Source organism: Penicillium taxi (genome assembly GCF_028828555.1).
Source record: "Penicillium taxi strain IBT 34144 chromosome Unknown utg000005l_segment0_segment0, whole genome shotgun sequence".
NCBI classification, from domain to species: domain Eukaryota; kingdom Fungi; phylum Ascomycota; class Eurotiomycetes; order Eurotiales; family Aspergillaceae; genus Penicillium; species Penicillium taxi.
In genome coordinates, this window is record NW_026643207.1 from 3,372,276 (window position 1) to 3,399,091 (window position 26,816).

At 47.2% G+C, this 26,816-nt stretch overlaps 12 protein-coding genes across 12 annotated transcripts; 9 read left to right on the forward strand and 3 right to left on the reverse strand.

Annotated features, from left to right (window-relative positions):
- Positions 1-143: 143 nt before the first annotated feature.
- Positions 144-1,370, forward strand: N7495_008557 (snoRNA-binding rRNA-processing protein UTP6; the record flags this gene model as incomplete). The annotated part of the gene is made up of 2 exons (XM_057211208.1): positions 144-233; positions 288-1,370. The coding sequence occupies 2 exons, from the start codon at positions 144-146 to the stop codon at positions 1,368-1,370; spliced, it is 1,173 nt and encodes a 390-aa protein (XP_057060751.1).
- A 74-nt stretch (positions 1,371-1,444) lies between these two features.
- On the reverse strand, positions 1,445-2,275 carry N7495_008558 (uncharacterized protein; the record flags this gene model as incomplete). The annotated part of the gene is made up of 3 exons (XM_057211209.1): positions 1,445-1,477; positions 1,909-2,033; positions 2,101-2,275. The coding sequence occupies 3 exons, from the start codon at positions 2,273-2,275 to the stop codon at positions 1,445-1,447; spliced, it is 333 nt and encodes a 110-aa protein (XP_057060752.1).
- Positions 2,276-2,835: 560 nt separating this feature from the next.
- N7495_008559 (putative RNA-binding protein (Nab3)) lies at positions 2,836-5,513 on the forward strand (the record flags this gene model as incomplete). The annotated part of the gene is made up of 3 exons (XM_057211210.1): positions 2,836-3,898; positions 3,972-4,638; positions 4,691-5,513. The coding sequence occupies 3 exons, from the start codon at positions 2,836-2,838 to the stop codon at positions 5,511-5,513; spliced, it is 2,553 nt and encodes an 850-aa protein (XP_057060753.1).
- A 764-nt stretch (positions 5,514-6,277) lies between these two features.
- Positions 6,278-6,716, reverse strand: N7495_008560 (cytochrome c oxidase subunit 6B family protein; the record flags this gene model as incomplete). Its single annotated transcript, XM_057211211.1, has 2 exons — positions 6,278-6,400; positions 6,492-6,716. 2 exons carry the CDS (start codon positions 6,714-6,716, stop codon positions 6,278-6,280), a joined length of 348 nt encoding a protein of 115 aa, XP_057060754.1.
- A 424-nt stretch (positions 6,717-7,140) lies between these two features.
- N7495_008561 (protein SYS1) lies at positions 7,141-7,825 on the forward strand (the record flags this gene model as incomplete). Its single annotated transcript, XM_057211212.1, has 2 exons — positions 7,141-7,385; positions 7,447-7,825. 2 exons carry the CDS (start codon positions 7,141-7,143, stop codon positions 7,823-7,825), a joined length of 624 nt encoding a protein of 207 aa, XP_057060755.1.
- A 1,805-nt stretch (positions 7,826-9,630) lies between these two features.
- N7495_008562 (class II aldolase/adducin domain protein) lies at positions 9,631-10,759 on the forward strand (the record flags this gene model as incomplete). The annotated part of the gene is made up of 5 exons (XM_057211213.1): positions 9,631-9,898; positions 9,953-10,213; positions 10,270-10,402; positions 10,463-10,631; positions 10,685-10,759. 5 exons carry the CDS (start codon positions 9,631-9,633, stop codon positions 10,757-10,759), a joined length of 906 nt encoding a protein of 301 aa, XP_057060756.1.
- Positions 10,760-11,114: 355 nt separating this feature from the next.
- N7495_008563 (uncharacterized protein) lies at positions 11,115-12,866 on the reverse strand (the record flags this gene model as incomplete). The annotated part of the gene is made up of 8 exons (XM_057211214.1): positions 11,115-11,657; positions 11,713-11,831; positions 11,891-11,927; positions 11,981-12,109; positions 12,168-12,364; positions 12,421-12,473; positions 12,547-12,638; positions 12,693-12,866. 8 exons carry the CDS (start codon positions 12,864-12,866, stop codon positions 11,115-11,117), a joined length of 1,344 nt encoding a protein of 447 aa, XP_057060757.1.
- Positions 12,867-13,454: 588 nt separating this feature from the next.
- gmdA (putative general amidase GmdA) lies at positions 13,455-15,419 on the forward strand (the record flags this gene model as incomplete). Its single annotated transcript, XM_057211215.1, has 7 exons — positions 13,455-13,715; positions 13,772-13,912; positions 13,968-14,238; positions 14,299-14,448; positions 14,501-14,658; positions 14,713-14,862; positions 14,919-15,419. The coding sequence occupies 7 exons, from the start codon at positions 13,455-13,457 to the stop codon at positions 15,417-15,419; spliced, it is 1,632 nt and encodes a 543-aa protein (XP_057060758.1).
- Positions 15,420-16,185: 766 nt separating this feature from the next.
- Positions 16,186-17,595, forward strand: N7495_008565 (putative Golgi transport complex component Cog5; the record flags this gene model as incomplete). The annotated part of the gene is made up of 1 exon (XM_057211216.1): positions 16,186-17,595. One exon carries the CDS (start codon positions 16,186-16,188, stop codon positions 17,593-17,595), a length of 1,410 nt encoding a protein of 469 aa, XP_057060759.1.
- Positions 17,596-20,651: 3,056 nt separating this feature from the next.
- Positions 20,652-22,682, forward strand: N7495_008566 (C2H2-type zinc finger protein; the record flags this gene model as incomplete). The annotated part of the gene is made up of 2 exons (XM_057211217.1): positions 20,652-22,457; positions 22,512-22,682. The coding sequence occupies 2 exons, from the start codon at positions 20,652-20,654 to the stop codon at positions 22,680-22,682; spliced, it is 1,977 nt and encodes a 658-aa protein (XP_057060760.1).
- A 1,010-nt stretch (positions 22,683-23,692) lies between these two features.
- Positions 23,693-24,258, forward strand: N7495_008567 (uncharacterized protein; the record flags this gene model as incomplete). Its single annotated transcript, XM_057211218.1, has 3 exons — positions 23,693-23,801; positions 23,859-23,959; positions 24,055-24,258. The coding sequence occupies 3 exons, from the start codon at positions 23,693-23,695 to the stop codon at positions 24,256-24,258; spliced, it is 414 nt and encodes a 137-aa protein (XP_057060761.1).
- A 707-nt stretch (positions 24,259-24,965) lies between these two features.
- Positions 24,966-26,396, forward strand: N7495_008568 (DNA replication factor Cdt1 C-terminal domain-containing protein; the record flags this gene model as incomplete). Its single annotated transcript, XM_057211219.1, has 1 exon — positions 24,966-26,396. One exon carries the CDS (start codon positions 24,966-24,968, stop codon positions 26,394-26,396), a length of 1,431 nt encoding a protein of 476 aa, XP_057060762.1.
- Positions 26,397-26,816: the final 420 nt, after the last annotated feature.

Genomic DNA, 26,816 nt, shown 5'->3' on the forward strand with positions numbered 1-26,816 from the left:
CACTCTATACTGGATTAGCCGGATTTGGATTAGCGTCTCCAGTAATTTTTTAAGATATCATCAATTCATATCTTTACCACTTCGCTCCAACTCAGGGAGAACATCAGGAACAAATTTTACTTCTTTCTTTCTTTAAGTGAAAGATGTCATCTGCTACCGATAAGGCTCGGTTCTTTCTTGAGAAGTCAGTTCCTGAGCTGAAAGAGTATGAGAGCAAGAAGATTTTCACCAAGGTAAGTGCCGGTGATTGCAAAGAAGCAGAAGCTTGGACTAATATCCAACTCCAGGAAGAAATCACTGCCATCATTAAAAAACGATCCGATTTCGAGCACAAACTCAATGCGCGTGGCGCAAAGCCGGTGGACTTTGTTCGATATGTGGAATATGAGATCAATCTTGAGGCCCTGCGCAGAATGCGCGTGAAGAGAATGGGAATTCGTGCGCCAGGCCACAGTGGCACTCGTAGGATATTTTTCGTGTTAGAGAGAGCGACCCGCAGGTTCCAGGGCGACCTCAATCTATGGATCCAATACATTGAATATGCGCGAAAGCAAAAGTCCTACAAGAAGCTCTCGATGATCTTCACCGACGCCCTACGGTTACATCCGACCAGCGCAGAGCTATGGATTTATGCCGCAAAGTCTGTTCTGGATGACCAAGCCGATATGTCCCAGGCACGGAGTTATATGCAGAGAGGGTTGAGATTCTGCAAGAATCAACAAGAGCTCTGGTTGCAATATGCGAAATTGGAATTGATCTACATCACCAAGCTGGTTGCTCGCCAGCAGATATTGGGACTGACAGAGACCCGAGCCAAGGACAGCGATGAGGCATTGGACACCAATGCCGATATGATTGCGATACCGAAGATTACGGAGCAGGACATCAACCCAGATGGAAATGCAGAAGCGGCCGAGAATGCCATCGAGACCCTGAATTCCACCCCCGCCCTCAGCGGAGCTATCCCGATCGCTATCTTCGACGCCGCAATGAAAAACTTCCAGAATGACGATCGATTCGGAGCCGAGTTCTATGAGATGGCTTTGGAGTTTGAAAACTTGCCTTGTCTAGTCACAATCCTGGGCCACGTGGTAGACAACATGCAGACCCACCAAACTACCAGCTTCCGCACGCAAATTTGCTACATCAAATTCCCCACTGCTGGTGTGCGTGTCACATCACCAGAGTTCCCACGTGTCCTGGGAAGCTCATTTGCTCGCATCAAGGAGTGTCAGCCATTGAGTAACAGCCTTGCCAAAGAGTTGGTGAGCTGGTTGAAACCGCTGGCCGAAACAAAGGACTTGGATCCTTCGCTGAAAAAGGCCATCATTTCCACAGCGCGCAATGCGGAGCGAACATTGTCGGAGTAAGCATACCCAGGAATTATTCTGCACTTGCAAGGCGTTGGTCGGATATAAAATTCATTATGTTCTTATTATGTGAATCAATCATCGTATTTACTTCTCCGTCGATTGCTCTTTTTGCAGCTATATAATTTTCTAGCCTTGATTCTAGATTCATTTTGAGCCCGTTGTCTGCTGTCTGTTAGTATTGTAGCTTGACGTACCGTTTTTTCTGTGACGGGACTTTCATACTTCAGGTGCCGCCGCTTTTATACGAGCGCTTAGGTCATCATTGCCATCACGTGATATCAGTACGCTTATAGAATACTCACTGGTCGGATCAGGGCGCTCATAGTTCAACTCAGGGAGCAAAAGCAGCGAGGGGGTGAGCACTAATCTGGCATGGAAACGCCAAGAACTGGCATAGAAAAAACGGTACTAGATGGATATAGTAGTAACAAATTCTCCCCCGGGTATTACTCCATTCCCTGAGATTTCCAGCAATTGATGGAGCTTTTTAAAACACAAGTCCACATTGGTAGACTGAACTCTAGTCTCATCCGACTGTATAATCAAGGACTGGGAACGGTCGGCGGTATACCGAGAGGCCAGTATTTAAGAATGGAGTAGACCAGGAACCAACGAGAACAGCGAGGTGAATGATATTTTCAAAGTGGCCTTTGAATTGACCTTGTGACCAGGTCAGTGATCCATAAGCACAGCAACCGGTGAATCGGATTTGTACCGACTTATTCACGTTTTGACTTCCGGGGCCACTTGAACGGCTGAATGAAAGGGCAAAGGTGACGGGGAATCGTTTTGAAGTTTAGCTTCCGCAGCCATTTTCTCGCTAGTTCGATTTCAGAGTCACTTGACTCTTGTGAGGATGCAAACTGGCGTAAAAGAGGCGTTCTAGTCCACCATCGAACCATTTTATGAAAAGAGTTGTACACCAAGTGGACCTGGAGCTGGACTCGTGGTATTGTACAGAGTACTCGCGTACCTGTATTGAAAACAAAGTACCAAGAGGAGAATGGAAAAGGAAAGAATGAAAATTCCAACTTTCTTGAGTCTTCAGTGTTTGACCCTGAAATATACTGTGAGAGTTGATGAGACTAAGATATCCATGATTGGTGGGATCTGCCGCTTAATAAAGTACTTAATTCTAACATGCAAACTAGTGATAGTGATAGTGGATTTTATAATATCATAATGAAGTAGGATGATCCTATTATTTACCACTCCTTAGTTCTTACTTAATTCTTGATACTATCCCCAATTCAGTCTCTTCTCCTTCCTCTCCACTTCTAATACCATACTAGTATACTTACTACTATTACCCTCCCGTCGGCCAAATCTGCCCGAAACCGTTTACCGCCTCATTCAACTTCACGCCCCACCTGAGCTTCTTATTGCAAAAGGAAAATTCCCTCTTCCCCTTATACCTTCTATATATCCTCCCCGTAAATGAAACGACCTCCTCCTAGTCTACATGACGACCAGTCCCCCCGATGAAGCTCTTCACTTCCGCGGAAAGACTTTGACTCCGGAAAGCCCCCGCCCATTGCATATCTCCGAGCCATCAAATATCCCAGTCCTGGAGAACCAAATGGACCCCGTCTTTAACGATACTTCAACTTATACGAAATCGGATTACACTCATTACAACAATGTACGGGATGGATGGTCGAGAACCGAGGGCGAAGAGCAGGGGCTATATCGGGACTCGGGTAGTTTGCATGGCGCCAAAGTTCCTATGAATGATATGGCTGCTTTGACGCCAGGATTCCATCCTAACCCCTCGGGACCTTACTATCCTGCAAATGTGAACACGAAAGCTACTTTTCAAGATCCTTCTCCTACCCATACGGCTCCGGCTGTTCCGTTCACTCAAGGCTGCGGCGCTATGAATGAGATAGACAATGCTGGAAGTTCCGCCCATCTCGATGTGAAGGAAAATCTGAGACCAAGTGCGACAGGAGCTACCCTCCAAGCCTTATTGGATAACTTCTCCCAATCCTCGTCCGCAGCGCCTAACGGTGCAGCCCCCCATATAGAAGACTCGTCCATCCCGCAAGCACCCACGGGCGAGTCGCAATCCCAAACCCTTCCCGCCCGCCCACCGCTACACGATCCCGCTCTCCAGCCCACTTACCCCTCCCAAAATGATGTGTCTTATCATCAGTATCCTTCCGCCCCATCTACTGCCTCTTCAGCCTATGAAATCCATTCCAGTAACCCTGCTCTCCAACCCTATCAGCCATTCACACCTACAGCAGGCGCGCCGGGCACTTCGCCTGCAGCGCCGCCAGCTGCTAGCTCCAACCAACCCCAATCCTCGGGTGGTGACTCGCAAATGCCCCAGGAGGCCCCTACACAGGCTAAAAAAGGCCGTGCCGAAGCAATTCTAGGACGCTCGACCAAACTCTCGGATGACGATGCGCCTTGGGGCCCTGAAGTTCAGAAGAAATATGACGAATTTTTGCATGATGAGAGAGTTTATGTGACAGAGGGCCTTTGGGATCGATTTCCGAATGGCTCCAGGCTTTTTGTTGGTGGGTAACTTTTAAATCCTCTTCTACAGTCGAGGGGGCTAACTTGTCATAGGCAATTTACCCACGGAACGAGTCACAAAGCGAGACATGTTCCATCGCTTTCACAGATTTGGCAAACTTGCTCAAATTTCTATCAAGCAAGCTTACGGCTTCATACAGTTCCTGGAGGCAGGTTCCTGCCATGCTGCCCTCCAAGCTGAGCAGGGGGCGTTGGTGCGCGGCAGAAAAGTACACCTAGAGATATCAAAGCCACAGCGATCCACCAAACCTGGGCCTACAGAGACGGCTCGCGCACCTCCCTCTCGTCGCTCTCGCTCGCCCGAATTCAGTCGTTCTTCTGGACCATCCCGAGCGCCTGCACGGACATCAGGAGATCGGTTTGATCGGTCTTACGAGCCAAGTCGCCTGCCATTCAGTGACTACCGTGACGAACCCTCGCACCGCCGAAGAGACGATTACAGGCCACCACGCTCTCCACGTTCGCCTTCTCCACGGCCCTTTCGAGGCCGGGACGGTTATCGATCTCGGGATAGAACCCCAGATCGGTTTGAGCGTCGTGAACGACGACGATCCCGGTCGCGGTCGAGGTCTCGCTCCCCATACAGTCGAGACCGTCGATATCGTAGCCATAGTCCCAGACCACGTGGGATATACGAAGGGGAGGCGGATCTTCCTGTACCTCGACGCTCTCCGCGAGATGTTCCGGAAGTCCAAGTCCTCGTCCTTGAAGAGATCGATCGGTGAGTTCCCAATCTTCGTATATTACGCACAGTATTATTGACAGCGTCCCAGCAATTTCATCCTCCATGTGGAAAACGCCTTTCGTAACCGTGGCCTGAGGGTCGACGTCCTAGTGCTTGGTCCTCGAATTCCTCTTGGCGCGGCGGTCCATCGTCAGTTTGTAGAAGGTGTTCTTGCAGTTGTTCGACTGTCTAGATCCAACCAATTTTCCCGAAAAATTCCTCTACAGATATTTGATCGGAGCGCGGGATCTGGCAATATTCATTTTAGCGGTACGTTACCTTCCCTCTTCAATGGATTGCCCTTACTCATTTCTGTGTTAGACTACCCAGAGGTTGACGCCAACATCGCTGCTGAAGTTATGTTCCATCAAGCCCAGTCGATGATACAGCGTAGTGCACCCGCATCATACGTCCCAAACCCAGCTTTCCCAGTGCCCATCCCTGTGGTCCACCCAACGCTGGCCACTCTCACCCAACCCCCCAATATGGCAAACCTGATCAGCTCTCTGGACGGTCCCGGCCTCCAGTCTCTCCTATCTGCTCTCCAGCGTCAAGCTCCTCTCTCCCAACCTGTATCCGCAGTCCAGTCACCTTTTGCTTCTCCTAATCCTCCCCCGCCCGCTAATCTGGCATCTCTATTAACAAATGCGACACGCCCTCCTCATCTTCCAATGGCCCATACCCAGCACCTCCCTCCTCCTCCTCCCCCTCCCCCCTTCAATCTCCAGCCCTCGGGTCCCCCCGTTATAAATGACCCTCATCTGCTATCACTGCTAGCGAAGGGCATGGCTAGCCAGCAACCACAAAGCCAAGCCCCAATTGGCACCAACGTGCAAAACCTGATGAGTCAATTGTCCAAATGGAAACAATGACTTCACAAAACCCTCTCGTGATCAAGTCTCGGGTTCGGTCACAAGTTTCTTATTATTTTTATATCTTTTTTCCCTCATATCTACTTCATATTTGCTTCCTCACTTGGTCTGGAGTTTATCATCATTGGTTCTATGGGGGTAGATTTATGTCTTTATTCTTTCATCTTTCCACATGCTGGACTATAGTCAGCGAACTACAACATTCGGCGTTTGTTTGGTTTATTGGACAAGAAGGTTCTAGATACTTGGTTGTTTCGTTGGTGTCTAGGTTGGAGTCGGATTTCTTGTTTGACTTGGGTCTTTATCCTTGACTGTGGATACTTTTTTGCTTCTAGCTTTTCATTGGGAAGTTGCATATATTATTTTACCTACTCCTTTCCAAAATTTCCGAGGTTTGGAGTATGGCTTTCCCCTGGATTCTCCCATGTAACACTTCTATTCCCATATTCTATGTTCAACTGCCTACTTAGGGCTTCTAACGGTTGCAAATTGGACAGCCCAAGAGCATCCATACACAAGTCTTTAAGACCACAGAAACTTGGAAACTCATGGACATAGCCACGAGAGTCCCTAGGCAGGTTATGGTGCTAACTGTGTACATATTCAAAGTTATTCAAGGCTACCTAGGTGAATATATAGAAAAATAGATCTACCACTAGTCGGAAACAGAAGAGTGGAATATCGTTTTGTCAGAGTGGGATATATGATACATAATCTACAAAGAAAAGCCCTGGAGAGCTCGCAGTTCAAGACAAGAACTGCAACTAAGTCGGCCTCCAGCCCTCAGTCTTCTGTTTCTCAATCGTAGCGGCATCTTCCTTCTTGATCCGCTCAATTGTCATGTCCCGGTTGTGTTCCATCACACGCTTTTCCTTGAAGTATTTCACCTATGAACGGCGATGTCAGTCTCGGTAAAATGAACAGAAAAAGCAAGATAATTGCCCCGGCCAATAGAAACTCCAAAAATTGAGTACATACCCAAGTTGATGAGCAAGCTGCCTCGAACTCTTCGACCTCCTTCGCGCATTTCTTCCGAACAATTTTGTCATCTTTGATTCCGTCCAGAATATCGTTCCGGTCCAAGCAGGCGAAGAAGTGATCTCGTCCTTCCCAGCAACGCGCGCGACTTGTTCGGTCCGGGGCAATGCGGCCGCCATCAGAGGCTTTCTTGCTGTCGTCGGAAGACCAGGGTAACCAACCCATATCGGAGAGATTTTTTTTGTGTGACTTTCGTGGTAAGGAGGTATAGATTTGCGAAGTCTGTAGTGGTTTGAATTGCGGGAGAAAGAGCTTGGTCGCAGGTTCCTGGAATCTTCAAAGTGGATGATGCGGCGTGTGTCGTTCCCGCTCGACCGCCAAGACTGTTGAGTTGATCACTCGGCCTTACCAGTCTATCCTCACTACCAACCCACCTTTCTCCTTTTTACAAGCCCTATTTAATATCCTTTCAAACTATATTAGTCTGACGCTTAATAAAACCTCCCGCTGGAAGTCCTTTCACCCCTATTCCTTCTCGCAGTCGCATGATCCATTCACCCGCTCATCTCTCGTCCTGTCTCGAGCTTCGCTCAATTGCACGCTTTATAAAGATTAATCGCAAAGGGGAATCTCCCTTCCTTTCTAGTTGATGCCCCCGCGTCAACGTGTTCCAGCGGGGTCGCGAACCGACCTCCCGCCATTGAAAATAATCCGCAAGATCCTCTTACTCCAGGTTGCCTATTATGTTTGCGCGATTATACTCATCCTATTCACGACGGTCGTATATGGTTCCCCGTTCTCACTCGATCTCGTATTTGGCTGGGACTATTTGAGAGGAGATACGACTGTCGGTTGGATGCTTGGTCTGGTTTGGTTGTTGAATTGCTTTATTAGGTGAGTTAATGACCAGCAACGCTTAGACTAAGACATAATACCTGACTTCTGTCTACTGCAGCGTAATCTTTCTTCTTCTTTTTGTGTCGCGCTCCAAGCTGGTCCCGGACTTTGCTCTCACAATCCACTTCCTACACCTCATAATTACAATCCTTTATACCCACTCCCTCCCAGCCAACCTCCTCTGGTGGAGTCTTCAGTTCACAAGCGCTGGCATGATGACCTTTGGTGGAATGTGGGCTTGCCAGCACCGGGAACTAAAGCCGATAAGCTTCGGCGGCTGGGGAAACAATACAGCAGCCTCCTCATCCCAACAACCCGCCGCAGATGGACAGCAAGAGTCTAGTTTCGGTCGTGGCCGAGGCCGAGAGCGCAGTCTGCAGAGCGTTGCAGAATATGAAATGGATGATATGAAAGCAACTGGTGACCACGCTGTGTAAATGCCCTTGAACTGCTTTGCGGTATTATACATTCTTTTTGATACTGCGGTTCCTGCTGAGCTATGAATTTGTGGGTCATTTCCTTAGTTTTTTTTTTCTTTTCTATTCTCCTTGCATGGGCTATTATATGGGCCGGGGGTGTTTTTTGTATACTCTTCTAATTATTGCATCTATATAGATGGCGTCTCAGGATGATGAGAGGATCATTCTTCCATTTGTTAAATACTGCCTTTATCATAATGCCTACGAAATTCGAAATCGCTAGGTCATAACATACACTACGAAACAAGTTTAATCGAGGGGCCATGCTTCATTATGCTCGAAATCTTTCTCTCATCTTCGGAATGATGATATGTTCCGTATGAACCTGTTTTTCATCAACCTAAACAGCCCTGTCCCAGTCAATCTTGGGAGTCCAATTATGCCCTTCCTCGTAATACAACCTATCTGTCGATCATCTACGTTGAAAAGACAGGGTTCACATGTTGCACTATATACACTGGAGTAGGGAATGGGTCGTCCTAGATTCTTATTATATACGTTGTGCAAGGTGGTGTGAAATGTGTTAGATTTATCTAGCTACTCGAGTTACTAATATAGTGATTCCCCCGTGACTCGCGGATTTGCTTGTTTCGTTCTAGGCTGCGGTATTGTGGGATTGCAATATCCATGTTTCGACACTATCGACCTAGGCAAGTATGATATCGGCCCTTTGACTGTCAAGTGTAGCATCTACAAGATCCGCAAAACAAGATTCTTCATTGAGATTCGTCTATTGTCACGACCATGGATAGATATTCTTTGCTTGTAATTCTCAAAAAATAGAATTGGCCATTCGAAGTTGCAAAAAGCCTCATCGCTCATAGTCGATATCAAGTTTAATGAAGCAAAAAGTAGAAACATACGATCTACCGGCCCTAACTATTTGCCCACTAGGGTATTTATCTAGTTCGTTAATTTCTTAGATCTGTAGAGGATTACAAAATGACCTAGGGGGTATTGAACCGACAGCCTATACAGACAAGGCAGTTCGTTTTGCGTTGGGCAAAAGTATTTCGCCTAGGGGTTCAGCCAGTAATAAACACTCCGTAGTTAAAATACTATATATTAATGTTTGGTCTGGAATCAAATCGATCAGATGAACTCTCATGAAGGAGTCACATGGTTATATAACATCGGTATGTTGACAGTATCTTTGAAAATTGGAATTGAAATACCTAGAAAATAGATATTTATAGGCTAAATCTATACCTAGGTAGCCTAATCTAGTATCTTGAGCTTTCTTTCGTCATCTTTCGAAGTTGGATCTGATGAAGCTTCACTCCAAAGCAAAGCTCCAATGCAGCTCCGTACTCTATTAAATACACAGTGAATTGGCAGATTCCAGAGCTATTATCACTTCTGCTTATACCTGCAATCCCTCAAATGCTTATATTCAATTTTATTATGGCCGGCATCAAATTTCCCGATTAAGCGCCGGTCTTTAAGGCCCAATTAGGAAACCGGCAAGTATCATCTGGATCCTTAGGCTGGTGGTCTCAATTTTAGCATACAACCCGCTTCTTGGAATGCGGAAATAGCTTAATACTCATCTTTGTCGATGATATCAGCGGCAAAGAGTCTGTGTTGCATGACTTGTATGCTCACGCCTTCCAATGACAGCTTAGATCTAAGCGGGGTGGAGTGGGGTTTCCATAGATAAAGACATAAAAACCACCATTCTTATTCTTACTCGGTAAATATTCAAATTTTCAATTTTCCCTTGTTCAATTTAGAAGCCTCAATACATCATATTCAATCTCACTATGTCGACATCCACAATGACAACAACCCAACCCGAGAGCTCTGTTCTTTTGGCCGGCGAAGAAGACCTTCAGTCCGCTGTCAATGATACCAATTTCCAGTCCCTTGCCCGTGGCAGCCGGGATGGAACTCTGAAACTGCGTGGAATCCCCACCTTCTCCGACCCTCACGAGAAGCGAAAGTGGATGAAAGAGCATATGGCCGCTGCTTTTCGTTACTTCGGAAAGATGGGCTATGCGGAGGGCGTTTCTGGACATATTTCCATGCGAGGTATGTTGAAACCTCGATAGTGATTCAATTCAATCAAGACTAATGAAATAAAAGACCCTGTATTGGAGGATCACTTCTGGATGAACCCCTTTGCGAAGCACTTCTCCTCTATCAAAGCCTCGGATCTTGTCCTTGTTGACCACGAAGGATTTGTTACAGAAGGTGGTGCCCAGCTGCCAATCAATGAGGCTGGCTTCATGATCCATAGTGAGATTCACAAGGCCCGCCCTGACGTGATAGCCGCGGCTCACACACACGGTGTCTACGGCAAGACATGGAGTGTATTTGGCAAGCCCATTGAGATGCTGACTCAAGGTATGGCTGCCGATATTGAAAATTATTTTACAAATGCTGATTAGCTTGAATTCTAGATGCATGCAACTTCTATGGTCGTATTGGTGTATATGACGATCATGCCGGCATTGCGTTGTCTCAGGATGAAGGGAAACACATTGCGGCGGCCTTGGGCAAGGATAATATTGCTTGCATCTTGCAGAACCACGGGTGAGTAGCTGAACTCCCCCTTCCAATTGAGGGTCCAAGCTTAACAGATCGTCTTTATAGCCTCCTCACTGTTGGCCGAACAGTAGATGAAGCCGCCATCCTCTACTCCATGCTAGATAACTCTTGCCACTCCCAGCTTCTCGCTGAAGCAGCTGCAGCAAATGGTGTTCCTAAGAAAATCATCAGCGATGAAGTAGCTCAGTATACTGCTCAGTTTGCGCAAAACCCGGTATGTCACCGCGTCTTGTCCCTTAAGGTTGAGATTCATACTAATTTATGCAGCACAATTTTTATACTGAGTTCCAATCTGAATACGAGCTGATTGTCGAGGAGACAAATGGAAGGGTTCTTTTGTAAAGAATTTCCAGCATCATTTCGTCAATCTTAATAGTACCTACTACATAGCCTGGAGGATGAAATTAGGCAGATTAGAAATTTCTGGAGCTTTCAATGTTGCAAGAAAATTCATACTGTTTTATCGTGAAATAAACGAGATCTCTGTCAGCGATTTCCATTTTAATCTCTAGAATTTTATAGGATCAGCTTCAAAGGATTGTGTAATGCTCATCAATTTACATACTTCATGGCTTCAGGGGTCCAGGTGAGGTCCAATGTCCATCCATCCCATCCTGGAAAAGTTCCCCATAGCATTGGAACCTATATATACATAGAAAGGTAACCCACTCAATCCATTCAACCCTATTTTGAGTCCTCATAGCTTGCTGCTATTGAGTTGCTTCGATTGCGTCGAATAATCTCCGTTGGTGGATCTTCCCTCTCTCTCATGCTGCTTGTATACCTCATTAAATGTAGCCTCAACATCATGTTCCGACAACCACTCGGTACTCGCTCGATCCTTCACTCTAGCACGAAATGCGATATCCGCCTCTTCGGCAGATGCATATGTAGGGCCTTCGCTTTCAATCTGGTCATGCACAATATTTACCAATCGATTGGCGTGGGGCCGTCTAGTCCTGTTGTAGAGTTCCAAGGCGTTTTCAATCGGATCAGTAGCTTTTGGAACTCCTGATGACGGGTTGAATGCACCCTTGAAAGCGAGACCAAGGGCGAATGCATCATCCAGTGCCAATGATCCTCCAGCCGCGGCATAGCCTCCATGCGCATGGGCTGCATCTCCAACGAGGGTCACCCGTGAATTAAAGACCCAAGTTGGGAGAGCAGCTCCAGCGAAATTTGGGTAAAGATTCGTATAGGGAGTTAGCTCGGTTAGGGCCTTGACGGTAGGGTTCCAGTTCTAGAAATTTTAGTAAATGATTTATGATTCAAAAAGATGAATACGTATTCGGTACCTTGTATCGTTCCCTTAGAAATTCTACATTTCCAGGCTGATCCCATGAAATAGTTCGCTCGATTTCTTCCACTGGGCGTGGATCACGATATCCACCGACAGTAGTATACTGGCCCTTGCCTGGTCTTGTTAGAAATTGCTGAATATCAGGGACAGTGAAAATGGAGTTGTATAAATACCTAGTCGAGATGCAAAGAAGTTATCTTGTGGACCCAACTGTGAATGGTTAGCAAATGATTTCAATGTCAAGTTCGGTCGTTGATCCAAACCCAGTGCATAGAATCTGCAGGCAGATTAGGGATCTTCCCCTCTACCAGCGACGTATCAAAAGTAGATCTCATTAAGACCTTGCCACTGAAAATCAGCTTGTAGTCTGGGTTGAAGGACTGTCGAACTTTCTGGGTTTGACATTAGCTTTGCGCTAAAGCGACGCAGTATCCCAAAGCTGTGACTAACCGATCTGATCCCATCGGCTCCAATCAAAACATCACCTTGAGCGCTAGTTCCATCTTCGAAAAATACAGAAACTCCATTCTTACTAGCTTCTGCACGAACTAGCCTCTTGCCTAGGTGGATTGACTCTCTGGGGACATGTTCCAGGAGAGCAGCATGCAAGTGAGCTCGGTGGAATCGAGTGGTGTGATGGTCTCCGCCTAAAATATTATTAGTGCTTTGCTACGTTAAAATGTCCTCAAATGATGGCACTGACGATCAACTTTGTTATGAGTATCCACAGAAAGGACTTGATTGGTCTTCCAATGCCTTGAGACAAGAAGTCAGCACTTAGACAATACGAAGAATATATATGATTAGCTCTGGAGAATAATAGCCTTACCGGAAGATCTGGGGAATACCACTTGGGCCTCTATAGCCGACCTCACTATCGAGAGAGTTGTGAACTCCAAGTTTTTCTAATGTGCGCAGGCCCTGTTGCGGCCTTCGTTAGTTTCTATTCCACAAAGCAGACAGTTGCACCCCTACATTGGGACTAAGAGCAATGCTTGCTCCGATCTCCAAGAGCTCAGGAGCCTGTTCATATAGCTGGATGTCCAAGTTCTGCAAGGAAGAAATCCTCGCAAGAGAGATAGCTGTTGCTAAGCCAGCAATTCCGGCACCTGCGATTATGATCCGAATGCTCTTCTGTTCTTCGGACATTTTGCAAGTATGAACGGTATAAACTTTCAAATATTAATTGATACGACGAATATTGAGAAAATATCAACAGTAACTTCCCTTATCTGGGCGCTTTTATACTTAAGTACATACTTACCCCCCAATGATAAAGCACTAAACGGCCAGCACGTCAACAGTACAGCTTTGACGCAAACCCCGGCCCGCAATGGCGATATTATATGTATTATGACAACAATTATGAAGTGAAAACTATCAATTATAGATTAAAAAGGAGTAAAACAGGCGATAATAGCTACTTATATGTTCAGACGGGCAAGGCTGTGTATTCTCCATACTTATGGGGGACCTACTCCAATAACCCTGACAACCCCAACAACTCCAACTTCAAGTCACAATTAGCCCTATCGCAGGCTTCAGATAAGAGCAATCGGACGACAAGTATAGATAGGGGATGGCATATAGATAAGTCTTTGTGTAACTACCAAGTCACTATTAAATAGAACGAGATGATGCGGGGGTGCTTCCCCGAACATCTCATCCCCTCAATCAACTGTATAAGCAGATAACAACAGCACCAGTAACATAAGTCTATAGAGGCCAACTGTAATTATGAATAAATCATGGGAAGAAGTCGCTTCCAACAAAAGGGATCGCATCAATGAATCTATTTCCGAATGGACGATTCATAATCTACCAATCGAAAATTGTGTCCTGGATTTCCCCGCCAAATCAGAAATCCTTTCAACCCAAGAGCTTGATATCACCGAGTCTAGCGCATTAGATTTAGTGAATTGGCTAGCTAATGGTAAGCTGAAGGCTATTGATGTGACACTTGCTTTTTGTAAGAGGACAGCGATAGCCCATCAGTTGGTAGGTACCTTTGTCATGAATATTAGCAACTTGATGGATTAATCAAAACATTTAAGGTCAACTGCGTATTAGAATTCTTCCCAGAAACTGCTCTTGCCCAGGCTAGAGAGCTTGATGTCTACTTTGAGAAACACAAGAAGCCCGTGGGACCTCTTCATGGACTACCAATCTCCCTAAAGGACCAGCTACGTGTGAAGGTATGAAGCTGCCATATGTGATTGAACGCTCGGATACCAACATACATTCTATCAGGACCTTGAGACCTCTATGGGTTACGTCTCGTGGCTGGGAATATGCGAGAAGACTGAATCCGTCATGGTGACCCTCTTACGCGAAGCAGGGGCTGTCTTCTACATCAAGACTAGTGTTCCACAGACATTGATGGTCGGCGAGACTGTCAACAATGTCATCGGAAGGACAGTCAATCCACGTAACAAGCACTGGTCATGCGGTGGAAGTTCAGGTGGTGAGGGAGCTATCATTGCTCTTCGAGGCTCAGTCATTGGCGTCGGAACTGACATCGGCATGTATCTCAGATCAACATCGACAATTCATGGCTAAAACTGAAGCTAACTTCTTACAGGTGGCTCTATTCGTATACCATCCGCATACAACTTTTTGTATGGTATACGGCCAAGTCATGGCCGAATGCCATATGCCAACATGGCCAATAGCATGGAAGGACAGGAAACAGTTCATAGCGTTGTTGGGCCAATAGCACATTCTGCAGCTGGTCAGTAGACTCAAGATTTTGGGGATTGTGCGGTTAATGCTGACGAATCTAGATCTGAGATTATTTCTGACTTCCGTTCTGCAACAGGAACCATGGAAGTATGATTCTAAAGTGGTTCCTATGACTTGGAGAACTGCCGAGGAAGATGCTGTCAAGTTGAAGATACAGGCAGGTAGGCTGAACCTGGGATTTTACTCTTCTGATGGGGTGGTGAGTTATCCGAATCCTTGACGAATCACTCAAAGTACCAATCATCTCAACCAGGTCTTGCCTCATCCACCGATTCTAAGAGGAGTAGAGACTGTTGTTTCTGCTCTGAAACAGAAAGGACATACTCTTCTTCCGTGGAAGCCATACAAGCATGAATTCTCCAATGATCTTATTAACAAGGTCTTTTCGGCAGATGGGGGTGCTGTAAGTGCAGCATTTCCCCCCGGATACGTAACGTCTCAATTAACCTCTTTCTATAGGATATTTTCAAAGACGTCAATGCCTCGGGAGAGCCTCATATCCCTAACATCCAAGTTTTCATCAACACCGAAAAAAAGATCGATGTGAACCAGCTCTGGGACATTAACCTCCAGAAATGGAACTATCAGAATGAGTATCTGTGGAGATGGCGAGAGTTCGAAAACCAGCAGGGCAAGGAGTTGGATGCCATAATTGCACCCATTACTACCACGGCGGCCATCCGACATGATCAGTCCCGATACTATGGATATTCCTCTGTGATTAACCTACTTGACTTTACCAGTGTTGTTGTTCCTGTCGCATTTGCGCATAAGTATGTCGATCTGAAGATCGATGACTATAAGCCGCTGAGTCCCATCGATGAGGCTGTTCAGGCTGAGTATGACCCTGAAGCATATCACGGTGCTCCGATTGCAGTACAAATAATTGGGCGCAGACTGAGCGAAGAGAAGACTCTGGCTATCGCAGAGGAAGTTGGTAGATTGCTTGGTAATGTTTAGTCACATAATCACATAAAAGACCTGACCCTCTTGACCATTCTTCTCTCCCTTCTCCATCCATTTCCTCTACTCTACGCTCATCAAATATTCAAAATCTGACACACGTTCCTTGAGTCCTGAAATCTTCACCGCGTGATGGTGGTATTTCTGCCTTTCCGGATCCTCTCTAAGTCCGGGTCTGTAGTCAGATGGTTTTATTTTAAATAGTGTGAAATTAAGCAACACACCGATTCCAAAGTAAGAAAAGCCTAGAACCCTAAAGCATCTGCAGATACAATATGTGGCCCGTCGGAATGCCCACACATATATTTTGAACCGTATAATATTTACTTTTTGGCCACCACTTGACTTCCCACAATTTTCAGCTCTTGCTGAAGGATTTTTTCAAGCGAGAAAGACCGATAACAGGTTTCTCTTTTGATTCCATAATTTTAGGCTTATGATGCAGGATTTCATCAGAAATGAAGACGATGAATGACTAATATCACACGTGACTGCTTATCGCCATGTGGGGATTCGTCTCTAGCCACGCTTGACCTTGAACTACCATTGAGGATCAATTTGACTCAATCGATTCTATGCAAGTGTGACTGATAAATTAAAACTTGCTCGCTAAATTCCAGTGAAGCCCTCAGCTGGCATAGACTCCATAATCCAGACTACGGACGTCTTTCTAGACCACTGATAGCTTATTACGACTCCATGACCTCGAGATCCAGACCTTGAGCATCCAGTGATTGCAGGAAGTGATAAGAGTCCTTTGAAAATGGCGGAACTGGAGCCTTCCTACATTGACTATGAGGCCTTCCTAGACCCGGAATTCTCACCTACTGGATTCGCCAACTCTCTCGTGCTCAGCACAAACAATGCAACAGACACCCCCCTAGATCTCTCCACACCCCTCTCACGAGTTCTTTTTGATCTTCAGGAAATCGACACACATATTCACAGCCTAACAACTAAGTCCGCACTGCCACTCCTGGACTATACACAGGGTCAAACCGCTGCCGCAGAACATATCTTGAAAGAGACAGGGACTCAGATTGCCTCGGTCACACAGGGCTACGAGCGCTTGGAAAAGGAAGTGCTGCAGAAATGGCAAGCGGCTGAAGATACCAGGATAGCTGCTGAAAAGTCGCTGGCCACAGTTCGTCTTGCCAGGGCTGTTGCACGCTGCCTTACACTAGGTCGGCAGTTGGAAAGCCAAGTTGCGGAGATCACTGGGAGGAGTACAAATGGACATGCGCCGGCAGCAGGAACTGACGGAGCATCTACGGGGAAAGAAGGGCTTCGAGCTTTGGAAAGAGCTGCTTCTACAATCTTGAATCTACACCAAATGTTTTCTGCCAGCTCAGAAGAGGATGAGGGATGGGGACTGGAGCGAGTGAAGGTCGCCCGTACACTGCGTAACGAGTTCGTGATTCCGGCTGAGAATCTGATCAAGACAAAAGCGCAGCAGACTATCAATCGTTTCTCGATATCAAGTCCGGGTTCCAGTGGACAGCCCAGCTATAAACAAGCCCGTGATGCACGATCACGTCTGGCAAACGCCTCCACTACTCTATATCTTCTCTCGCCCATACCTAAAGCGAAAACGACCGTTTCCGACTACAAGCCTGAGCTTCTCCTCTCGACATTACAGGGCTATATGCAGACATCTATCCAAGCATCCGCGAACGCGCTCTCAAAAGCTCTCTCACAGCTCCCGATCATGGAACGCACCCTTGCCGAAGTTTCCGCACGTTGCCAGGATATTGTCGTATTTGAGTCCATCTTACGGAATCTCCGGCCACCATTGCACCCTCTGCTGATCTCTACCCATACACAACCTCCTACCGATGAGACATATCCAAACACGACGAATCTTCTTCAACCCCTCCTCCAAGCTCTTGACACGTCATCTCTGCCATCATACTTTTGGCGCTCGCTCGCTTCATCCCTCTCGTCTCGTGTGCAGGACATTATTAACCGCGGCGGTGTCTCCACACGCACTTTACGATCCAATCGAGACCGCCTCAAAGTCGAGATTAAAGGTTGCGTTATGCGAGCGTCGCGGGTATCAGCAAACAGTTTGCTGAGTGAGGGCCGATCAGGGTCAGATTCTGTAACAGTGGGCAACTGGGAACGAGAAGCGGCAGTAATGGTGAGCTCTATCGTTGGGCCATTGAGTCGATGACATCTCACATTAATCACCTACTCGATATATCAATCATAATTTCATTATCGATCCCACCCGATCTCACACCGGCAACCACAGATCAAACTACCCCAGGAATATAAGCCATGTTCCAGGTACCTGGCAGGAGGAACAAGGCAGTGCCCTGGTTGTAAAGCGAGTAACACAAGACCCAGGGAAATAACAAAGAGCCTCCTGGCTCGGAGAATTAAAATAGAATAGTCAGATGACTCTTGTTTCTTCGTGGACTGCTCACGTACAACCAGAACTAGGATTGGAAGGGGTCTGGGACCTGAAGGTGCGCACGGCAGGACCTGGGTTGCCTTGTCAGTGCAGTCCAATGGAAGGGAGACAGTAATTAGCCCTGGAGGTTCACATGTGGATGGAATGTAATGTATTAGGTCAAAATGTAAATGTAAGAGATCTACAGGTCAGACCGAGTATGGTACATAGCACAGCAGCCTCAAGTCCCAATAAGTGTAGGTGCTTAATGGCTTGGACCTCAAACTACGTGGCCCAGGTACGCCTTCTTACTACGACACTTTTAGAAACATGGATCCTCCTTGTAGTAGAAGTAATGATGGTAATTGGCTGGTTATTTAGGATCCAGTAAAGAAGACCTATCATCTGTAGTATACTATGTACCTAGACAAGTTGTGACCTTGACCGCTCCAAAGGCAAACTGAGTGGAGGCAAATAAACAGTTGTCATACTAATACTTAGTGGGAAATATTAGGCATTACGACGATATATATATTTTCACTTAGAGTAAGCCCACCTGGGCATATTCCGATCTATAGATCGACGTCACAAAATGTCCGAGTCTGAAACTGAACGATAAGGATAAGCCCTAAATGAAACCCTGCACGGTACCTGGCGCTACATGACTACTTGGCAGTCCTGCAGTTGTATCTATAGGTATATCTACAGGTACCCGTCTAGGCCCATACATCCAATCATTAGTAGCAGGTAAATTCTCCTAGGGAACCTTGGAACCCCTCTTTACCCCTCCTGGAGGCAAATCTGTACTTTTGTACTTTTCACAGGGGCTTAGCGTTGAGGATCGTCCATTACATTAGCCCTGGAGTATAGCCCTGAGTGGGGGTTGTCTCATCCGTCCTATATACTTCGTACATTTTTTCTGTAACTGTTGAGCTCGGTGGGGTTGGAGACCCCTCTTTTATTTCATTAGGTACGGAGTACGAAGTATGAAAAGTGAAAAGTGAAGCACATCATCTATCTTGACGTGGCCACAAAGATCAAACCTTTTATTTCCACTTCCCTGGATGACCTGACCTGACTAGGATGTCCGAGGTCCGAAGTACGAAGGGAATACCTATTCCAAGGTTCCGAGAACATGGAGAAGATCCGTACCGTGGATATCTATTCCGCATCCATATTGATGATATCTCCTTCCGCCTGGTGACCTGGGCTATGGTCCTGACCGTTTGCAGAACAAATGGATCCAAGAGGGGTTGAAACCTAGCGGAGGAAGGTTTACATGGTACTAAGTAGACGCAGGCACATCCTCAACGGGCAACTAAGAAGATTAGTGTGAACTTACCGAAGTGGGTATGATCTACTTCTACAATATTATACTATAGGGTAACGTGATAAATGTTGAATCCATGGATACCTAGGTATGAGTTGGATGGCTGGGAGAACCAAGGTTAGAGAGGTTGGATATGGAAGTCTAGATTTGACATCTAGACTTCCAGACTCCAGACTTCAGACTTCAGACTTCAGATTTCAGACTTTGGGCTCCTCATTAACCTCTTATCTAAATGATCAAGGTCAATGCCCCATGTACTCTTGTAGTACCCGCGCATGCCGAAGAGGCTCGAGCAGTGCCCCTTAGGCATATACTGGCGGACCATTCGGAATCGCCCCCTGCGTAACCAGGAAAAGGGAAAGAATGGAGGCTTCGGAGGGGTATAGAATGCAAGGGGGGAAATAAGAGTACTCCGTAAAAGGAGTATAAACGTCAAAGACTTGGAAGATAGTCCGAGTATAGTATAACCATGGTAGTAGTAGTAAAGAGGTCAAAGTCAGGCGCTATGATTCTTACATCTGAGAAGTTAAGGTGCCTGGTGCCTTTAGATGTGTCAAAACCAAAGAGTCCAGACTCTTTAGTATGAACGGTGGGATCTGGTGAAACGTTCTTTGATTCGCATCGGTAGCCCCGGAAAGGATGAAGTTCCTGGGATCTTCAATCTATCGTAAGCCTGACTTTGGCCCTCGCTTCTTGATAAGCTGTTCTAGTCGTCACCACTGTAACTCATACTTCTACTTCTTCTTCTCTTTCTTCTTTCTTCTTTCTTCTTCCTTCTTTCTTCATTCTTCATCTCTCTCCTTCACCTTTCTCTCTTTCCCCATTCTAGGTATCGGCTGGTCCACTTATATATCATAATCGGGTCTTTTTTTCCCCATCCTTCTTCCCTGAAACTCTTCCCGTGTCCCACCATCACCCTTCGTCGATCCCAGTTGATTCGCGTGGTCTAAAGAGATGCCAGCGATCGGCTAACCATCTCTTTTTTTTTTTTTCCTCTTCTTTTCCAAATTTCTCTCCCCCCGCCTTCTTCAACCCTTGCGTCGACGTTTTAGGAAAATACAGTGGATTCTGCATTTTCTAAATTTCAAACCTTGCCCCATCACTGCATCGGGAGGAAAAAAAAAAAAGAAGACTTGAAGAGCGAAAAGTGAAGAGAAAAGAGAAAAGAGAAAAGAGTGAAGAGTGAAGAGCGAAGAGTGAAGAGTGAAGAGCTCTTGTACGTGATACTTTTGCCTTTTTCCCTTTGGGTTCGGAAATCTCTTCTGTTGATCACCCGTAAAGAAGACCCGCTTACCTTGACGTGCAATGTTGACAGTTTCCTCTTTAAGACACTCCCTGATTCCTTCAGCTTAGCGCCCCAGCCTTGACCATATACAGACCTTGGGACTTTCATACTCGGAGCTCCCGGTGCCGCGGATCGTGTTGCCGGCCTTGCGACCGTGGGATAGGACTTCGTCCTGACATTTGACATCACCGGCCGAAAACCCTGTCTTACGTCAAAATCATGGCTTCGTTTCTCCCTGTCAATAACTCGAAAGATCACCCTATGGATGGTCCAAGCACCCCTCGTGCCAGCAACCCAGAGACTTCCGTCCAGGAACAACCTTCCATAGCAGAGCAATCGCCGGACTTAATGCCAGACAGGGAAGATATTTCGTCAAAGGTCATATCGGGACACGCTAGGACCTCGTCAATGTCCGACGAAACTATGCACGGGGACTCGGATGGAGAGCATGATGGATCGGACAATGAGGGCGAGCCGGGGAATGCCCCGCCATCGAAGAAGAAAAAAGGCCAACGCTTTTTTTGCACCGACTTTCCCCCTTGCAATCTGAGTTTCACCCGCAGTGAACACCTTGCCCGTCATATTCGGAAACATACTGGTGAACGACCATTCCAGTGTCATTGCTCCCGCCGCTTCTCGCGACTAGATAACCTACGGCAGCATGCGCAAACGGTACACGTCAACGAGGAAATTCCCGGTGATTCATTGGCGGCTACGGGCACTCGGTTCCAACGCCAGGTGCGTACGGATCGAGTGCGACCTCCGGGTCGCGCACGAGCAGGTACGGGGGGCAGCGTGGGTGGACACAGCCGGGGCCATAGCAGGAATCTATCGACCTCGAGTATTGCATCCACCGCATCGACATATAGCCAGCCCCCGGAACTGCGGCGAAGACCTCCGCCGCTCATCATGTCCAACGACCCGGCGGCTCGCTCTCGGTTAGGGCTGGATCCCATGGGGGAGCCTCCACGGACACCGCCAGGTCAGATTCGTGGCATGGCTGGTCCAAACGTGGCCGGATCTCCTTACACACCATCCAACATGTACACCGCGGGAATTAACGGCAGCCCGCAGTATGCCTCCCCGATGTCCGGTGCACATGGCTTCTGGGAGGGTAAGACAGCCGCTCGCCGACTCTCTGTGCCCACCAGCAGCAATCCCTTTCTCGCTCAGCATGCAAATATATATCCGTCATCATACGCCCCTTCTCCCGCCGGCCCACCATACCCTACCGCCGCAGGAGTTTTTGCCAGCCCTACCAACAGCAGCTATCCTTTGTCTAGAGACGAGGCTACGCTGAGTCAAGCAGAAGCTGAGATCCGAAGAAGAACTTGGCATCCCTCGACATATCCTGTATTTAATCGACCGTCAACTAGTGGCCTGAGCCATTACCACACTCCAGACACCGTCCAGCCATCCTTCGGTGCCAACAATTCATCCGAGCAACCGCCTCGCCTGCCGGGCATTGAGAGCTTCGACAAAGTTGTCAACCGACCGTTGACCCCTCCCACCCGAAAAGCCAGCCCCATGCAAATAGACAGCCACGGCCGTGCTCTCCCGCCAAACTACGGCTTTGGCTCTGGTTTCAACTACAACCAACCGCCAGTGCGCCCAGCACCCCCCATCTCCGGCCCAGGCCATCGTCGTGGCCATGTGTCGTGGGACATGTCATTGCACACGAACCTCACGGGCCTTGATATTCGAGACCGACGAGCTTCGCGGGATGCATCGCAATGGGGCCAACAAACCCTTGCAGATATCCAGAGCATTGGCTCTCGGCCCTCCTCATCCTACCAACCAACCTTCGGACCTACTGCCGAAAGAAGCCCTGAATACCACCGTGGCCATGCTCATAGCCTCTCGACTGGAAGCCGGGCGACGCATACATCTCCCGAAGACTCCAGCAGCAGCGAGGGCGTACATACCCCATCCACCGCATCGGTGGAATACCACCCGGCGATTGTACACAGCAGCGGGTATATTGAATCCCACGACTCTTCCATTCCCGATCATCATCCTCAACCGGTAGGGAACTCCCTTCGCTCACGGCTCTCGCCTCGGTTGCTAATGCCGTCATAGATCTGTGGTCGACAAGCCTCTCACGCCGATGGCTACCCGGGTCATATCGAGCAAGAGCCCCGCCATGATGTGTTTGCCGACTCCGCCGTACACAATTCCGGTATGGGCCGCCTTGAAGCACTGGTGGCTGTTGCAACCAGTGAAAACCGAGCACCTAAATTATACACGTAGTGCAGAGATATTGCACATCTACAAGCTTGAAAAAAGCTATCCATTTCCTTTCCTCCTTTCCCTCGACATTCATTCTTCATTCCACATTCTCCTCAACTCAGCCTCTACTTCCTGTGAATTTGCATCCCCGCTGGACATGCATGATGAAATGACGACTTGATGACTTACTTATACATGACCTGGAATTTCCTTTGATCTTTGTTTTGAACTTGTGTTGTCCGGGAGTGGTATTCGGTTGTCTTGTTTTTTCTTCTTCTTTTTCTGCTTGGAGTTGCCGGTTCTCTGCTGCATATGTGCTGGCGTTCTATTGGGAAGTATATGGATGGCATCGTGTGACGATATCCCCTTCCCAGCGATGAATCATTTCTGCCCTCTCTTGATATGGCTTTTTCATTTCTGTTTTCCGTTATCGTCTCTCGCTTGGTACTCCCCTTCATGACTTCTTCTTCTGACGTGTCTTATTATATATCCCTTTTTGGATTATGTCATGTTCGGGGCGACCTTTTACGTTCTTATGAATTATATAACGAATATGACCGAAATGCAGTATTACCCCGCATGAGATGTTTAGTTCCTGCATACATTATAGATCATAGATCAGTAGTAGGGTAGAAGAAATGCCGATCTGGTTCCATTGAAAAGTGACTTCCGGTGACGTCGACAGTCCAGGCCAACTTTGGTCATAGCTCTTCCCCATAGATCTAGATCTACACCTACTCTATAATTAAGCAGTAATAAATCACATCTTAAGTACACATACAGATAGTTTAATAGTGGTAGATATCAGCAATTGAATCATCAAATTACTCTGTAAGAAAACACAATAAGAATAAAAATAATATTAAAAAAAAACAGTTCCAGAAGCAGAACTGACGAAACCTTGGCCAAGTGCAACGTCATAGTCCGACAGTACTTTTCCCGGTTCCAACATCACAGAATGTAATAAAGGGATCCAACATCCCATCACCTCTTCTCCAATTTACAATCTACTTACTTCATCTACATCCAACATGTCACGCCGAACACCTCTTTACCTGGGCCTCGCCGTCGCCGGTGCAGGCGGTTACTACCTGTACCGCGCTGGCGGAGACGTCAAAAGCGCAAAGCATGAGTTGAAGAGTACGTCACTTGCTTTGATTCCACTGTTACTTAACAAGAAACTGACTGGAGTTCTAGTTGATGCCGAGAAGGCGCGCGAGAAGCTCCCTCACTCTGATAATCTCCAGCAGAAAGGTCAGGATATTGGCAAAGAGGCTGGAGGCCAGATTGACGATGCTGTACGTTGCAAGCCAAACCAGTTCTTTTCTTCCAAGTTTCCAAGCTTTCAAGCTTTCCCTCTCACCGCTCCTGCTAATCCATTCTTGTTGAATAGCTCAACAATGCCCGCTCCAAATTCAACCAACTGGACGAACGCACATCCGAGCTCGCACACGATGGCAAGTCCAAATTCAGCGAACTGAGCGAGGAAGCCCGTGCAAAGTTCAACGCCGGTGTTGATAAGGCTGATCGCACTGTTGAGAAGACTGCTGCTGATGCGAAGGGAACTGTCAATGGCTGGTTTGGCGGCAAGAAATAGACGGACTGCTCTTGATGCTTAATCAAGTCTGATTTCTGTTTGCCTATGTGTGAAGGACTCGGAGTTTCTTTGCCTCTCTTTCCATTTATTCAAAATTTCTTTTTCTGAAATCCAATGAGACATGAAGATTAATTTGTTCATCTGGTTGTAGTTCCAAGTTTGTTGGAGTTTTACGGGGTATTTTTGCGGAAGTGGATAGCTTCATTTTTTGAACGACTGTAAATCATTGGTCGAAGAGGTATAGCCGAGGGTAGTGATGCTCTTTTCTATCGCATCAAGTACTGCTGTAGCTGTGGATTGAGGCGTTACCGATGCAGTGTACTGTCAGGTCACAACATTCCATACCAGAATCACCCCTAGTGACGAGAATTTAAGAAATCTATTTACCCCGCTGTTCAAGATACGATTGTATCTCGGGGGTTTTCTTGATTTAATTAAATTTGTGTCACACTCATTGTGAAGTCAATTTTTTTTTCCCTTTTTTCCCTTTGTTCCACTTACGCGACTAACCGAATTTACGCGTTGAAAATTACGCGACGTGACTTTAACGCGAAAGTGGGTTCTCCTTGCTTATTTCACTGCATCAACCTCCTTCCTGCTTCTGCATTTTCTTGTTTTCTGTCCATTTGCTACTTCTGCATTATACATTTTGCTCGCAACTTCCACTTTTGACGAAGAATAGATAAAAGAAGAAAATTGCAACCACGATGCCTCGCATCACCAGACAGTCCACCGGCCTTGCCCTAAACCAACCAGGCATTCAGATATTCTCCAAGGCAACCAAGCCTGGTGTTGCACCGCAACTTCCTGCCAAAAAAGCTATCTCCCTTCCAGTCTCACCATCCAAGAAGCGAAAACTGCAGGAACTCGAGAATTTCGACAGTGCAACTGTGACCCCCGTCGAGGACGCCCAAACCCCTTCCAAGACTCTGAAGCTCAGCCAATTATTCGTGTCTTCCCCGCGGAGTGGTCACTATGCCACCCCGAAACGAACCCCCAGTCGACGCAATCATATTTCTGTCAATGTTGAATCCCCCCTGACGCCCAACACTCCCTCAAAGCAACGCACCTTGAATTTTGCCCCGATACCAAAAGAACCGAAACTTGCACCTCGCGCCCCCTGTGTCAATGATTTCTTGGATCTTCACTCTGCTTTTGTCCAGTCTCTCTCCGTTCACGCTGCACACAACGGCCCGTCGACTCCCCCGGATCTCCGTGAATTTCTACCCAGCATCACCCGGATATGGAAGAAGCGCAAGGTGCAGATCAAGGACCTGCAACGCCTCGTGTGGGTTTGGGACCACAGTTTGATGGCAAAGGACACGTCTTACCGTCTGGCGAACTACGGTCTTGGAAAAGTGTGCCTCGAGCGGACTGGGCAGATGGATCAACCTGCCGTCTTGCAGGACTCGTTCGAACAGGCATTGGACCTGATCTGGGAGAAATCCGAAGATACATTGAAGATTGCAACCGAGGAAGAACGTCCATCAATCTTTCTCGAGACTTTGGGTCTTGCAACCATCCATGAATCACTTACCCCTTTCACCGCATTCCACAAGGGCCAACAGAGACTCCAGGATCTACGAGGTGGTGTTATTCGCATGAAGAATGAGAAGATGCTATCGGGAAAGGAAAACATCGGTCCCAAGACAGTGGCCGCAACCACCAACCGCCGCCAGGGCCTACTGGACCGCATCAAGGGCAAGCAGCTGCGTCAGTCCAAGCTCCCGCCTCCACCGACCAAGACTGAAATCACTCGTATCTCCGCTGCCGACCGTGCGGAGGAAATTGCTGGTATTTTAGGCATGCTCCGCCCAGCAGGCTACGTGGGTACAGGCATAAAAGCCATGCTCGCCGTCCAACGCAAACCATACAAGCTCGAGACGATCGTGCAACACATTCGCGATTCCGTCCGACATCCCGTCCCCCAAGATGAAGTGGAGATGTGCATTGAGATCCTGGCAGATACCCGCGTCGCAGGTAGCTGGGTCAACCTCGTTACCATCAACGATATGAAATCCGTCGTTTTGAAGTCCTGCAAGGATATCGCCGCCAAGGACCTCGGGGCCAAGGTGGCTAAGTTGAAGGCTGACTGGGTCAAGCCTGCGTGTGTCCAGACTCCTGTTATAAACATTTGAAGGATCTCTCATCGTCTGGTCCATGGTGTTTTTTTTTTTTCTTTTCCTTTGGTTTATTTTTTGTTTCCATTCGTGACTTCCCGGCTTTTTCCAGCGTTTGATGATACCCTGTTTCTTACCGCATGTTGTTTTACTATTATCTACAAATTATGCCATAGATATTAGCGCCTCGAATACATTCATAATGATCAAGAACAAAAATTAGGAGCCTAGCAATCTCCTTAGTTACTGCGTATATGGTGGGAATTAATACACCCCAAGATCGAAATCATAATACTTGTATTATGTAATACAGCCCTGTGTGGGGTGTCAATTCTCAGTGGGGCTGGAGAGAGACAGAGAGCGGAGCCACTCAACGCGTCAACGCTTCACGTGACGCGTCGCGTCCTAGACCAGTCAATTTCACAGATAATACAATTT